A 15,676-nucleotide genomic window follows, 5' to 3' on the forward strand; every position below is an offset into this window, starting at 1 on the left:
TAAAATTGCTGACAAATTTTCAGCAGCTAAGAAGGCCCTAAATTCTGTCTTATATTTCCTCACTAGAGAAAATATTCTTTCGCTGTCACTGTTGCTGTGAGGAATGCACAGGAGCTGCAGCACTTCTGGTTTTTCAACAGGAAAATTTGGAATCGATTTTCGAGTCCAGGAACATGTCAGAACAAATGTTTAGCATGGTCTCCAGCTGATAAAGGTAGATTGTGTTCAACAAGAAAACTCACAAATAATGCTTCAGCGTTGGTAGCTTGCAGGTCTTCCACTGATGGCTTAAAATATTCCAGTGCTGAAATCTGCGATTTCTTAATTCTCACAAATTTGAAGTGTTTTTTGCAACCTATGTGCTTCTTCACATTGTCTCTGCCACCATGCCCAATACTAAAATTTGTGGCACACAGTGCAAAAAGCATGATATATATCAATGTTTAATGGGAGAATGCACGGCCAATTTTTGATATATTCCAAATTAAGTTTCATTTTTTGAGCAATACATTTCGTTTTCCTTGGTGGTGAAGACATTTTCAAGATCTTACATGTGATGCCAAATGGTAACTAAAATCAGTGTTGGTGATGTATGTGTGGAACAAAATTCCGGTTAGGCCCCAGTTTCTCTCAAAAGCATTTGTAAAACTACTCTTATACATATAGATTAAAACAGGATAAAAAGCTTGCTACCGGGCCAACTGTACTAATAGGCTATAATTCTACTAATATCGCGACCAGCAGTACCAGACTGTTTTTACAACTGCCAATATCACGACCAGCGCTTAACAGGAAATCTGTTATTTTAAAAAATATTTAAAATAATTGAGAATTGGAGAATTTTTGGCTTGCAGCTTGAATCCAGGAATCGCTGAAAAAGTCGTGAAATTCATGCCAAATTCATGAGGGTTGGCAGCTATGCAGGAGTGATACCAGATGTGTCTCTGAGTAAATAATGCAGTACAACCAGACGTGTATCTGAGAAAATCAGGAGTGATACCAGATGTGTATGTGAGGAAATTAGGCAGTGATACCAGATGTGTATATGAGCAAATCAGGCATTGATACCAGATGTGTATCTGAGGACATCAGGCAGTGATACCAGATGTGTATATGAGGAAATCAGACAGTGATACCAGAAGTGTAACAGGGCAAATCAAGCATCAATACCAGATGTGTATCTGAGAAAATCTAGCACCAACGTAGAGAACCTATGTCTTCTTATTTAATAAATAACACATAATTTAAAGCAGTGATACCACTGTTTATCATAAATTTACCTTTCTTCCAATCTAATAAAAGTATGGAAAGAAGGAAATGACATTTAAAAAAATGTTGTTTGACATAAACCATTCTTTGAAATAACCAAGATGTGAGGTTTAAATAATGTTCAAACATTCAATTCAGAATTAAAAGATGCCACCATTTAATTCAGTTAATGAAGTAGCTCATAATTTCTTTCTTTCCCTGGAGTGCTCCAAAAGCAGTGATGTAATACATCAACAAATTCCATCTGTAACTATCTAATAACAACATTTGCAGGGATGGTCCTGGCTTTTAAAAAGCTGTCGCCAAAAAAATCGCCAACCTCAATATTTTGTCGCCAATTTTCAAAAAGTGTCGCCAAAAAAAGTAGTGTACATTTTTCCAAGTGTTAATTTAGTCTATTAATGTAACAGGCAATGAAAATTACAAAAGATGGATTAGTTAATACTTTAATTACAACAAGCATTAACAAAATGTTACAAAGTGTTACATGAAGATCCGTCACGATTTTAGGGCTGCCCACTTGTTGAATGCAGTTTCAAAGTCTAATTTTTCACATCTGTACATGCTGATTCTCATTAAATTCTCTCGAGATGAGATGCAGAGCTTATTTCTGATGTCAGTTTTTATGAGGTTCATCTTACTGAATCCACGTTCACAGTCCTCAGTGCTGACAGGTGACGCCAGTAGTCTCTCAGCAGCCCCCTCCCCCTTTTATGGCTAGCTTCACAAAGCTTGTAGCAAATTGCTTCCTAAATCCCTAGAATGATCACTGAATGCTGTATAAATTTTCTCGACAAGAAAAATATGATCTCCATTCCCACGAATGAAACTTACATGAGTCAACACCTGGCAATATTGGACCGTATATATAAGCATAAATTCACACCCAATTTAGGGATTCTTTCACTCCTGTATTTTGAGAAATAAATAATTATTATTAATTATGCAAAACTGTTGTTTTTTTTGCAATTTCTTGTTGCAGAGTTTAAGTCTCTGCAGCCGTAACACGGGACTGATGGCAAAAGGAAAAGATCAATGAGTAAAATGCTGCACTGGCGACAGATGTAATTGTGATTGAGATTTTTTCCATTTGCTTTGTATTTATACACAGTAGTCGGTACTTCAAAGGTTATCAGTTTTCTATGAAGGTTCAGCAAAACTAATGTATTGGTATATGTATAAAAAAACCCAGAAGGATTAGCCATACAATTAATTGTATCTGTTCTATTCGCGTCTTCAGAAGTCGGTCAGTTGTAGGTATAGTGCGGTAGCATGATTGACTGTATCGCAGCATACAGTACTCAGCCCAGATGTCAGCATAAGCAGATTATGATGTAACAATGCACTGTAAAGATGGGGTTGTCAATAAGAACAAAGGATCGTTTGCGTAACAGATTGATTCCTATGCATTGCTTAGTCAAGTTTGTGGCTTCCTTTCGTTCTGCCTTTTAACTTATCCAGTCCAAATCCATGATTGCATGTACAAATTAAATAACCAAAAAGTATGTCGCCAAAAAAATCACCAGATGGGATATTTTTGTCGCCAATAAGGGAAAAAAATCGCAATTTGCGACATTGGCGAAGTCCAGGACGATCCCTGCATGTGCATGTGGCACACAAATTTATTCAAGAGGGAAAGAAAGAGGTAAACAACATTTTCTTAAAAAGCAGATCTGAGTAGAAAAATCATGCATTAAAAAAATAATAAGCCTCTTGTGAATACTGGTGATCAGCTGGCATGCTGAAATACTTTGAAGTGCAAACTTGGGCTGAAGACAGTCCGACATAGAGTGGTGTTGATTTTTTTAATTTTACAATGGCAATGTCATCAAATCTTGTTCTGCAGCTTTTGACTCAAATTGGTTGACATATGGATGTTGCTGATCAACACTGGATGAATTTGTACATGACAAAAATAGCAGGATTTCCCAGTTTGAGGAGGAATTATATAGATCATAATGTGACCAAACAATGATGTTATCTGATTTTAATGAAACGCAACAATGTTTAGGACCAATATCTTTCAAGCTTCAGTATTATTCAGGGGATTTGGCACATAAAACTTTTTGTTGGTTCTTGTTTAATGGCACAGAAGGAAATAAAGGTTATTTAGTGTGGAGTTACCTAAAGTAAATGTTTATTGCTCTGTGACACTCCACAGTAGACAACCTAGGCTAATCCAATAGCAGGAATTAAACCTGCATAATTTCATCACTGAATCAACTGAGTTACTATAGTTCCTTTTTACAGAGACACCTCTTTATCTCAAGTTCAGGGAGAATATTACCTTTTAACTTTAAATAAGAAAACTAACAAACTTACCAGCTGTCCACTGGAGAACCAGGCAGTGGAGTTTGAGTGAAGACAGATCACGTGTTCTCCTGCCGAGTGGGATGTAAATGTAAATCTACCTTCAGCTGCATATGTCTGTGATAAAAAATAAATTTTTATACATATAAAAACAGTTTTGCACAAAAATTTTGAGCAATTTAAATTAAGTTATATTTATGAATAAAGGTTTTCCTTATGTACTATTGGCATTATGCATGTTAAACAAAATTTGCCCAAATTTGAAGGTATTAAATGCCGTACTCTTCATATGGCAACTCTAAAAGCCTCATTTACAGATTTTGTGCACAGTGAGGGCATAGGATGGGCTAAGCCACCATCACTGAGAAAAAAAAACTTGTATTTAATCAATCTGCTAAAATTATATATGGGATGGTCTTACCATTTCAGTTTTAATAATTTCAAATGCAACCAGCCTGGTCAAATTTATTTCAAAGTAAATTTAAAATGATTTATAATGGCTTAATAAACAGAATACAATTCATATAATGTACCAACAGATCAATGTTGTTTCTTCTACTGATAATTCCTGGCAAAACAGGACAGACCCAGATCTGCTAGTGCATTATGCACCAACATATCTGTGACTGTGTAGTAAGCAGTTAGACTTGACCTATAAGTGAATATATATGGTAGGTTTCTGAATATGATGTATGGAGATAAAAAGCAAAAAAACCACAATGGTAAATATAGAGATGGCAAACTAGAATAGACTAAAAAATCTTGCACTTAATTTCAATGCCAAGCACATATATATATTGTATATATATATATACATATATATATACTGTAACAACATGCACATGAACAGTGAATCCTCATACCCAGCTCCCACTCTTGTAACACAGATATGGCCATGGATGCCATCAAGTATGATTGTGTAATTGTGGAGTTGTCAACCATTTTGAAAAATTCATATTATATGTAACTAGTTCCAAGCGATCCTAAAATACTTACAATTTTGTACAAGTTTTATGGGTATATTTTCTTGTTCTACACTTGGTTGATTATCTTATAAACTCATAATGGACATTAAACAGAAAAGTATGGGGAAAATGCACCCATCAGGAATGATCTAGTTCAAATATTTCAGATTCATCAAATTTGCATGGGTTGAAATTCATAATCTTCATCAAATACGTTTGAAAAATACACAAAGAAATGGATACATTGGTGAGTGAATTAATGAAATAACATAAGCTTTCTGGTGCTAAAAGCTAATTTACTGCAGATTGTAACTCACTAAAGGCTTCCCAATTTATTTTCTACTTTACATTGATTTTTTAATTAAAAAAATGTTCTTTGAACTGTTACTGTGATTATTAAAACAGAATAAGAATTCATTTTCTTTATTATTTAATAAAAAATGGATCCATGTTATTTTACATCCATTCCATTCCAGTGTTCACAGTATAAGCTACCATCTGGTAACCAATGTAATAAACAATTACACAGCTCGCCATTACAAAGTTTTTAGCAGTCTCCAGTAGCCATTACAAACATTAATTATCACTTCTGTCTAAAGTGATCCTGACAATGAAATGATGGTTTGTTTATCTAATTAATTTTTTCCCCACAATTTTGTCTTATTAAAGTTTAAGTAATTTCTTTGTAAAACATAAACTTTGAATTTCATCACTATATTGGCAGTTTTATGCTGATATTACACTGATCCAATCACCCAACCATAAACCTACCTACCAAATGTGACAGGACATACATAACAATAAACTAGCAGCACTATAATGAGTTGATAAAAATCAGAGGTTAATGTTGTTGTTGTTGTTATTATTATTTAATCATTGTTCTTAAACTGCACATTATTACCACTGACCTAGAAGCTAGACTATACTGAGTAAAAGTAACAGGCTGTGAGTATCCAAGCAACAGCAAGTAGTACAAATATAGCTTATGCATCAATAACTGCCATTGCATTAGTTGGTAAATGTAAAGAGGGGTTCCACTTGTCAAAATGTAATGATGTGATCATGTTGAGTTGTTTATTTCAATATAACCTGTGCTGAGAATTACCATATATATTCGCATACAAGACAAATAATTTTGGAAAAAATAAAAACCTGGAAGAATGGAGGTTGACTTGTCCACATGACTAAGCCTAAACTTGAAAAGCTAAGTTTTCTTAAGGACTACTGGTATATATTGTTGTTGTACATGACTAATGAGAGAACATGCCTAACCTACAGGGCCTCCTCTACTGAAACCCAATGTGAATATGAGTATCGATTCAGGTGGTGTAGCAACAGCAAGACTTTCAATATGGCTGAACTTGTGGTTCCACTTAGGGTGGGTCATGAACATTGTAATGTTTTACCTATTGAATTTGGTGGTGGTGGGAGGGGGTTGGCTTATATACAAGTATATATGGTACTTTTACATACACTAGTATTCATATGCTGAAATTTGTAGTGTGCTTCAGCAACAGTTTGTACTATGATAAACACAGCAAAATTAAACTCAGTCCCTATAAATGAGGCATCACATGAAATGCAAGCAGGCCACAGATCTAATTCGTACACTCGTTCACATGTACAAGACATAGGGTAGCACAATATGTCAATGCAGGGTGATTAATACTGACAGTCTACCACTTGCAAAACAGATTCATTCCTACTTACAACTTCACTAGTCATTCCTTCTGAGGCCAGGATATGCGTGAATAGCATATCAATGTGATTATCAATGCTAATACTTAACTGTGACCATTTGCTTTTATGCATGTATAGAATTATTAAATTTCATAAGTTTAACCAAACTATAACTCTAAACATGAAATATGGGTCAGAAATATTTCTTTTTAGAATAGGACTGCAAAACTTGTGAAGATGCACCCACTCACCAAATTTCATGATTCCTGATAGGGTAGTATGCATACAGTATGCCTAAAACATGAACGGAGATGATGCCAGAACTTTTATTATCAGCGGGAAGTCCTCCACATATACCTCTTGATGAGGATAGATGGAGGGACAATGGCAGGAGAGCTGTTGAACATATAAGGTACATGCATAGACAATTTAATACATGCTTTTATCACTTCTTTGACCATTAACATACAAGTTATCTGCGTACCCATTTCAGTTTGCTCAGCTGGAAATTACTCTTGTTTCATATCACATTTTTTAAAAAACTTTTGCAAATGGAAAACCATTTAATGGAAAGCAGAAATGACAACAAGAATCTTCAAACTCCCAATTCTGTATAGTCATTATTTATTTACTGTTTCAAATGTTAGCCTGTTCCAATATAATGAGAATTTCGCTTCAAGAACAGAATCTCCACTCACACTTTTATTATTATTAATCTTTTTATTCATGGCAGAACCAGAGCAATTTGATCAGTCTGAATAGATCAACAGATCTTGGAATGGCCTTCTGCATAACTAACTAGACATATTTAAACATGTTCCAAAATTCTGTCCAAGGATCACTCTTTCTGCAAGGATTAAATGACAAGGTATAGGCTTTCTGTATCAACTGCTTTCTGAACTATGTTCAATAAGCATCAAGCCATCAGACATTTCCTCCACCATTTCATTCTTAATAGATGATCTTTCCATCTCCCCAACTTTCCTAAAGAAATATCTTTTCTTTCCACATGACTCACTGCTGATGCACTTTGTATATTTCCCTAATGGTTGATCAACACATCATTTTGCTATACCAATCTAGGAGCAGTCAGAAACCCTTGACAGTTTCTGCAATCAAATCTCCATCATATTCAATGACTTCCCTGAGTATGATATTGAGATCATGGTGAGAAGACAAAGAGACAATGAACTGATCAACCTTAATTTCAAATTTTAAACAAATATCATACATTGTGAATGACAAATCATGGGAACCACAAGTAATCTAAATGATCTTTCCCAATTTGGGTTTAAAAGATGAATGACCCATTTTTGCGAGAGACCCGCTGTCACACAACCTGACAGCATTTCTGCTTGTGTTGTCCTGAGCTAAACAACATTTGTTTAGTACATCCTGCAAAAAATTAAATATAGGCCACGATGACTTTGGGTTGTATGTGTATTGTAGTAACAAAGATACAGATCATTATCAATTTCATGATTTTAGCACGAACAGTGCCTGTGAAATGAACATCAAATACAATTAACTCATGCTAGTGAAGCATAAAATATGTGCCATATGAACTGAAATGTAGTAGTGCTCATCAAGATGCATCCCTTCATCAAGTTTCATCATTCTAAATAAAATATGTACACAGCATGCAATCCCCCCAAAAAAACTATGAGGTCATGAACTAAATGCAAAATGTAACCTACATCAATAAAATTTAAAATACAAGCCACAGTGACCTTTCTTTAATGGGTAACTATGAGATTTATATGATCTTCGCTAATTTCATGGTTCAAGCATGAAAATTTAAAACATTTTTTATTTCAGTTAGTGAAGCACAAAATATGGGTCAATGTGACCTACTTTTCATATGCTGGGGTAGTGCTTACCAAGATATATCCTCTCACCAAGTTTAGAGAATCCATGTGTAACAGTATGATAGAGCAGATAAAGAACCTATGCGGATAAGAGCTAAATGCAAAAACTTGTAATAAACTAGTAAAATATATCGGCCATGCTGATCATATTTGATGATTCTTGCATTAACAGTGTTCGAGATTAAACCCAAGTCAGTGAAAGCATATATCTGTAGCAGTACTCTTCAAGAGCATGCAGGTTTCAAAATTCAAGGTACAGCAGTATATGTGTGTGTATATATATATGGTGCAAAGAACATGGTCATGAGCTAAATACAAAAAAGACAACCTAACCCAGCAAAATAAGAAATGTAGGTTACAGTGACCTTCCTTTGTCGCAAGGATGTCGCAATATATATCTTATTTATCATCTACTCTGAAAGTTCCTGCTTGATCAGAACTTGAGAAATAAATTAGAACCACAAAATTTAACCAACATCAGTAAAGGCTGAAAAATGGCTTACAGTGACCAACTTTTGCAATGAAAGTTGCATCCTTTAACCAAGTCTAATGAATCATGGTATAACAGTTTAACGAGACAGTGGGGTAAAAAACTATTTATTCTCAAGCTAATGCAAAAAGTTAACTTTGCCAGGAAAAAGTGAAATAAAGTCACACCGATGTGTGGTACTAATAGAGATGGCACACAATACTCTAGTTATGATTTTTGTGTTGGTCCTGCTTTTATAAAACACACAGCTCCAAGTGCATGTTCAACTTCTATTTTCCACTTCTACTTTCAATAAGAACTTAGCATCGAAAAAAATTTTGTGAATTGTATATGTCATCATATCAATGATATAAGTAAGTAATGGACAAAATATGAATCTGTCAAGGTAGTTTTACGTCACATAATTCAATGACGTGTACATCTGCATGCTTTATTATGTCAATATGACCAAAATGAGGTATGGTTGCTTTAGTCCAAAACTAGTATTATCAAACCACTCATAACATGAATCTCTGCCTACAACGAGGGATATAAAAATTAATTTAAATGACAAAACACTAATTCAATTATTTTCTCAAGTCTGTTCTTTCACTTACTGATATTACCTGTTTAGTATGCTTTGACCCTTTCCCAGGGAGTCACGGACAGAGGCCTAAGAATCACAACCCTCTTGCAAATGATCATAACAGAGTCAACCTGTGTTCTGTGATCGGCAAATTTCCATGCTGAGGTTTAGAAAATGTAAGATGGATGGACAGACTGAGACAGAAAGTACCACAATAATCATCTCAATGAAGTGGAAATAATAATCTGGTGCATGGTACATCATAATATTAAAGAATATTGTCTGAATTTTCTCAACTACCCTCGGGCTTCAGAATTGTCAGAACTCACCCTAGATAAAATAATTTTATCTTCTGGATCCTTGACTTCAACATACATGCCCAGGCCGGGCGCAGATGGAAGGTAATCTTTTACAGAATAATCGTACACCTGTACTTTGTAGTTTCCTGAAAATAGTGGTGTAGGAAGGAGATAAGGTGGAATGAACAAGCTCATAGAACAACTTGGATTACACAACCAGCGTTATGCTCAAGATTAGACTGAAATGTTTAGCTGCAATATTCTGTGACACTTGTGTTCATTTAAAATACTCCCAAACAATCTGTCATCCCAATTCTGAAATACAATAGAGAAATAAAGCATTTTCTTTTAATTGACTGCACCTTAGTCAAAACATGTCCAAAGAATACAGTTTAGATCAACTGTAGGAAAAGTGAGTACCAGATGAAATTTTTCAGCTGACTGGAGAGTAAATAATGTGTTATATGGACCTCATGTATAATATACATGATGATATGAAAGAAATTTGCATTTTCAGGATACTGCTATTGGCCCAACAGTTCAGTCCAATGGTTAGTGTAGAGTCAGAGAAGCTTTGTACAAGTAGCACTTGGCAAATAAGGGATTTGTTTTTATTCCTTTGCTTGCATAGAACTTTTCAATGATCTGTACTGTTTTGAATAAGCCAATTTTGAATCCAGTGATGCTAACAAATAGATCAAAGACACTCTGTATGCCACAGTTAATATGTTCGAAAAATGGACACTTGTTCGTTGTGCACAACTTGCATACTTTAGTGTGCTAGCAAAGGAAATAAAACTTTTTGCCCTAAATATAATGAAAGACAGCAACGTTTTCCAGAGGAAATCTGCTTCAAAACAGAACAAAATGGGATAAATTACATAAAAACTTTTCAAACATTAACAATCATTGAACAGTCAGTCACATCTATGAAAATTTACTTTTGATGAGTCATTGATGGAATATGCTGTAATAAGCGTAATATTTTTTTAAATACTATTTTATACAAAAGTGTAAACTTCTGTCTTTATGGTGAAAATATCACAAAAATGGACTGAAAGACCATAAATTCATTTAAGTTTAAATTTATGTCTTTTTATATAGTGGACAAAGTCATGTATTTAACTTTCTGGCCAAAATTAAACTTATGTGTCAATATGCAATTATTTCATGACTCGTGCTTGGTCTGCATTAAGAGACCAATGGTCCATTGAAATTTTCAATACATGTATATGACTTCTGTCTATTAACAAACAAATGCAGCTTGACAAATTTTAATTCTTTGGACATGTGTTTGACAGTGTGGATTGAGTACACAGAAAGGGTTTTGGTCAATGACATGAATATTGCTGGCTTTCATTTGCTGATATATGGTGTCTCCTGTACATAACATTGCACATGCTATTGGTCATTCAGCTCTGAAAAAGTGATGTCATCTGATTTCTTACCCTGGACAGGATCATTTTATCTTCAGGATCTTTAATTTCTACATGCATCCCAAGTCCATGCACAGTTGGGACATAATCATTGCTGTTTTTATCAAATATAAGAACTTTATATCTTCCTGTAAATATAAATAAAACCAAAAAAATTAAATGGTAACCATATATCTAAAAGTCACTGAGTGACTTGCTGTACAATCTAGATAGTACACTGTATGAATATACAACAGTCCCCCTCTTGAATGGCTCCCCTGACCAGTGGCTACCATCTTTTTACGGTCAGAATCCCTTGGCACCGACGAGTTTGTGTTCAAAAGTACCCTTCAATAATGGCCAACCCTCTAACGCAACCAGCGACCAGCATATTAGTACAAAAATGTCAAATGTTCCCCTCACAAAAGGCAACTTTTTATTTCAAATCTGTCCAGAACCAATAATTAATTCATATCAGATTATCTCTACCGTCGATACATGTCTCCCAATATCAAGTGTCTGTTACTGAAAGAAGTGTTGACTAAAGTCTATGTAACACTAAGATTAATATTATATCATTGTCCATAAAAGCAGACATTTACAGGAAATGGGCTCAACAATGTTATGATAAGAGTTCTGGGCTTCACACATCTGTCATGTTCTTCTTTGATGCTTACAACCAGATGTAATTGTCAAGATCGTAACAGGGTCAGCATACGCTAAAAACTGATTTTAAGCATTAACGCATGCACAGAGAAATTAACTTTGAACAGACAAAGACCGAAAGCTCATGTGACAACACATTTATTGCTTCCTTTACGAAGAAGGCATTTTGTCCACTGTACAAAAGTTTCCTCTCCATAATTAAATCGGATAGTTAACAACATCCAAATAAATCATCACCAAACATTAACATGTCATCATGTAAATGAAGACATTATTTTTGAAGAAAGTCTGTTATTCTACTTGACAATATCGGGGCGGGGTGGGATGGGGAGGGGGGGGGCATGCTGAACAATTTCATGTAGAAAAGACTAGAATAAAACAATTTTATGTTTGAAAAGACTTGAATAAACAATGTTGTAACTGATGAGGATATTCAGCAGCAGTGGAAAAACAGCAAATGGAAAGAGAATTATGTATGTACCAAGATTTAAATGAAGTTTTTGAATGATTTAGACATGATTATGGTATTCCATTAAAAAAAGCTGGAACAATATTAAGGGGGGTTTTGGGGGTCCTCCCCCAATGGGTTTTCGAACACAGGCCAAAGACGAATTTTACACTCATAAAAAACTGCTCATGGTGCAACTAATGATCATAAAATAAATCAAAATAATCATTTGAAAAACTAATAAACTTACCAAAAATGTTCAACTTGACTTCAATAATTTCATAATATTTATAGTCAAATGAATTTGTTCACCAATACTACCGATGCTGAAGTTATTTCATGTGGATGTCATTGTTCAAATCATAATTAAGTCACAATAATTTCTAAATTTTTGCAGCAAATTTATTATAATTCTCTCTTTTCATAACAAATTTGTAAAATAAACACAGAAGTACATCAACTATATACAAATAATCCTATACATTCTTTTTCTCCAATGGATACAACTTGTAAATATGCCAGTCGAGCTCTTTTGTGGACTTGGCAAAGATTTCTTTAGCCTATCTTTTTGTCACCACTTACTTTTTTGGCTCAATGTGCAATCGTTTCTTTTCCTTCTCAATGAGAACCTTTTTCCTTTCAAGCTGATGCTTGTATTGGCGACATGCAGTGCACATATTCTGACAGAGGGCTAGATCTGTTATCTCATGCAAGAAATCTTTCTTCTTATAGTAATTAAATGCACTTTTTACAGATGCCTTCTGAGCTTAAATTTTTCCATATCAGCTTCTTTTGTAGGTGTTGTTCCAAACTCTTCCAACTGTGATTACCGTAAAGCAGAGGTCACAAAATGCCAGTCCTCAATCGTTCAGTTTTCTTATAAACTGACCAACTAAATTTCCATCAACTTTTCGCTCCAGCCATTCCCATTTCCATACGTTTTTAAAACCTTTATCTAAATTTTTTGTGTCATGGTCTCTCTCAACGACTTGGGATGCCATGTTTTACAAGCATGCTTCTTCTTTCCATTGCCATCAGTTTCCATTACACGAAGATTTCTTGGATGAATTTAAACCTTTGACCAATCAGAATACTCTTTACGAGAGTCGTGTACTAACTGATATATGAAACAAATAATTTACAAGGGTCATTGCAGAATGGGAGCAGAAAGACCAGTTTTGTTGTAAAAAAAAAAACAGACTGGAGAGGATATAAAAAAGGTACTATATGAAGAAAAACAGAAGTTTCCATGCAGGACTTCCAAGATCATGAAGTATCAGTAAAGGTGTGTTTTCTTTTAATTTTTGGATGCAAAAAAAGGAGCATCAACCCAAGGCAAAAGTAATGCATTGTAATGGTCCCACACTTTGTTTACTTCCCAGTGATATAAGCTTTGCTGTAACTTTTACAATGCATAGCTCTTGTATTGAGGTAATGTTGCTTTCTAAGTATGCACTGCCAGTTCTGTTCTGGCAGGGATACATACCATAATTTTTGCACAAATCCACATTTGTTTGTACCGCCTATCAATTTCAATAACAACAATCTTTAATGTGATTAAAAATGCACAGAACTTTTGTCAATTCATTCAATGATTTATAACTTCTGTCACTGTCATTTACCAGTTTCGTGCCTAACAGTGTTTCCATACTACGGTATTTACCGCATATGTTGGGACAGATAAAATAATTATTTTTTTTCCTGTCCCAGAACTTAAGGTGAAACATTTTTCACCTTGGTCATATGTCCCAAGACTTAAGAAACGAAATAAATTTGTATTGCATTTGTGCTTGCTGCCCCACTGCACGTTGCAATGAAATAGATAAATAAAATGCTTAATTGACAATAAAAACAAAGAAACTTACCTTGTGTTGTTATCATTTATTCCTTTTTTCAACATGAGCATTAAAGAATAAAATATTTCCACAAAATCCATACTTTAGTGTGTATCAATTATGTCCGATACCACACACCACGTTGTTCATTGACATGAACATTGAGAAACAATTGTGTGTGGTTGTGCTCAAAGGTTTGAACATGTTATCCGACTGAAAACTGGAGCCAATAAAATTGCAAACAAGAGGAACTTAGTCAACCAATATCTTGAAGACGCCATACACGCATGACACTGTGTTGGGTGGAAAATAATCAAGACTGAATTATATCCAGGTCTACTGTATGACAGTATGTGGCAAATAAAAAGCGTCTTTTGAAAACACATTCACTTGAGTGCAAGTGACAATCTTTTCACCAGCGCAGGTTACAAAATTATCCTTACTATTTACCTGCAGACAGCAATGCTCCTTTGTATTAATTGTAACCACATATGCGAAGCACATAGAAGCCCTGGTGGTGAATAAACACGACTGGCAGCAAGCAGTTAACTCCTTCTTTCAACCTACCAACAGGACATCAAAGACAAAGGTTATTTTTATTACAAAGCAAGCCCACTTTGGACTCGGAAGCTGAATTTTTTTAAAAGGATATCAATACAAGGGTTATTTTATTGCAAAGCAAGCTGACCTCGGAAGCCGACAATGGATTCTTTTAAGTGTGCCTATTTTTTTATTTTTTAGCTTTGAATATACAAAGACGGCAGAGATATGGAAGCTAACTTTGGTTCCTTTTCATCACTATTCACGAAAATTTTGAAAATAAAGTGAAACAATGGAACAGTTTTAAAAGTTACACAATATAGTGCTTCGTGCGTGAACATCGATGACCTAGCATCATCCAAAAGATTTGGAGAAAATAAAATCACATGATGAATTCGTGAAGGCTAGAAGAGAAACAGATCATTTCGCTGACAATATGATCATTAACATGGATGAAACTCTAGAATACTTTGATCGCATTCCTGGATGGACTGACGATAAGATGGGCGTCAAAAGTGTGAGAATTAGCAAGACTAGTGCAGATTTGAAAAAATCTGACTTTTGTCCTTGCAGTTTCCGCTTCAGGTGGTGTGTTGCCTCTAACAATTTTTCACGGTATGAGAAAGCTAAAAAAGATATTCATGTACCAAAAGAATAGATTGTACATGTGCAGGAGAAGCGCTGTGTTGATGAGATGCTGCTGCAGTAGATTAAAGAGTTTGATCTCAAGTACACAGTTTTATATTTTTTAAATAAAATTTCAGTTGGAGTACAATTTCCGACAGGTAATTTTCGAATGATTTAAAAGGTGTCCCAGAACTTATGACTCTAAAAAAACGATGTGTCCCTGAACATACAGTGCACAACAAAATTACTTTAAAATTAATTTATGGTGTCCCAACATATACGGTAAATACGGTAACATGGTACCATATCACACACACTATGGGTGAATCTATTTTCCTCAGACAACAGAATCACGCAGTTCATCCAATTCGATAACTGCCTAAAAATTCCATAAATTACCATCAGGTTAAGAGTTTAGAGTTATATCCTTTCCACACATGTACATAGAAATTACACCATTTATAAAAGCCTTGTAAAAACAAATTTGTAGCTGTCATTCTTTTCCTTAGCTTGATTTGACAATGTAAATATCAGAAGTAGACATTATGTATATTTGATTTAATTATATCTGATCCTTTTTTTTTTTATTTCTTAGAGTAAAATGATTGTTTTTTGTCAGGGCCACACTGGGTAAACATCATCTGTAACAAGCACTTGCTTCTATAACCTTCCAGAAGATGATCACATGACCCCTTGTTT

General features: G+C 34.7%; 1 protein-coding gene across 3 annotated transcripts in view; it reads right to left on the minus strand.

The window, feature by feature from the left end:
• The window catches only part of LOC149795345 (transmembrane emp24 domain-containing protein 9-like), a 36,360-nt gene that overhangs the window by 15,831 nt on the left and 4,853 nt on the right, over window positions 1–15,676 (minus strand). For 2 of the 3 annotated variants that reach the window (XM_089965119.1, XM_089965116.1), the window contains exons 2-3: window positions 9,477–9,592; window positions 3,592–3,696 (exon numbers count right to left, since the gene is read on the minus strand). In XM_089965119.1, coding sequence (XP_089821245.1) covers window positions 3,592–3,696; window positions 9,477–9,592 — 221 coding nt within the window. Of the gene's footprint in view, window positions 1–3,591; window positions 3,697–9,476; window positions 9,593–10,894; window positions 11,011–15,676 lie in introns of all 3 variants that reach the window. The other variant, XM_089965117.1, reaches the window with a different exon arrangement.

The sequence above is a fragment of the Sinohyriopsis cumingii genome, chromosome 7, assembly GCF_028554795.1.
Source record: "Sinohyriopsis cumingii isolate HCF-2022 chromosome 7, ASM2855479v2, whole genome shotgun sequence".
NCBI classification, from domain to species: Eukaryota; Metazoa; Mollusca; class Bivalvia; order Unionida; family Unionidae; genus Sinohyriopsis; species Sinohyriopsis cumingii.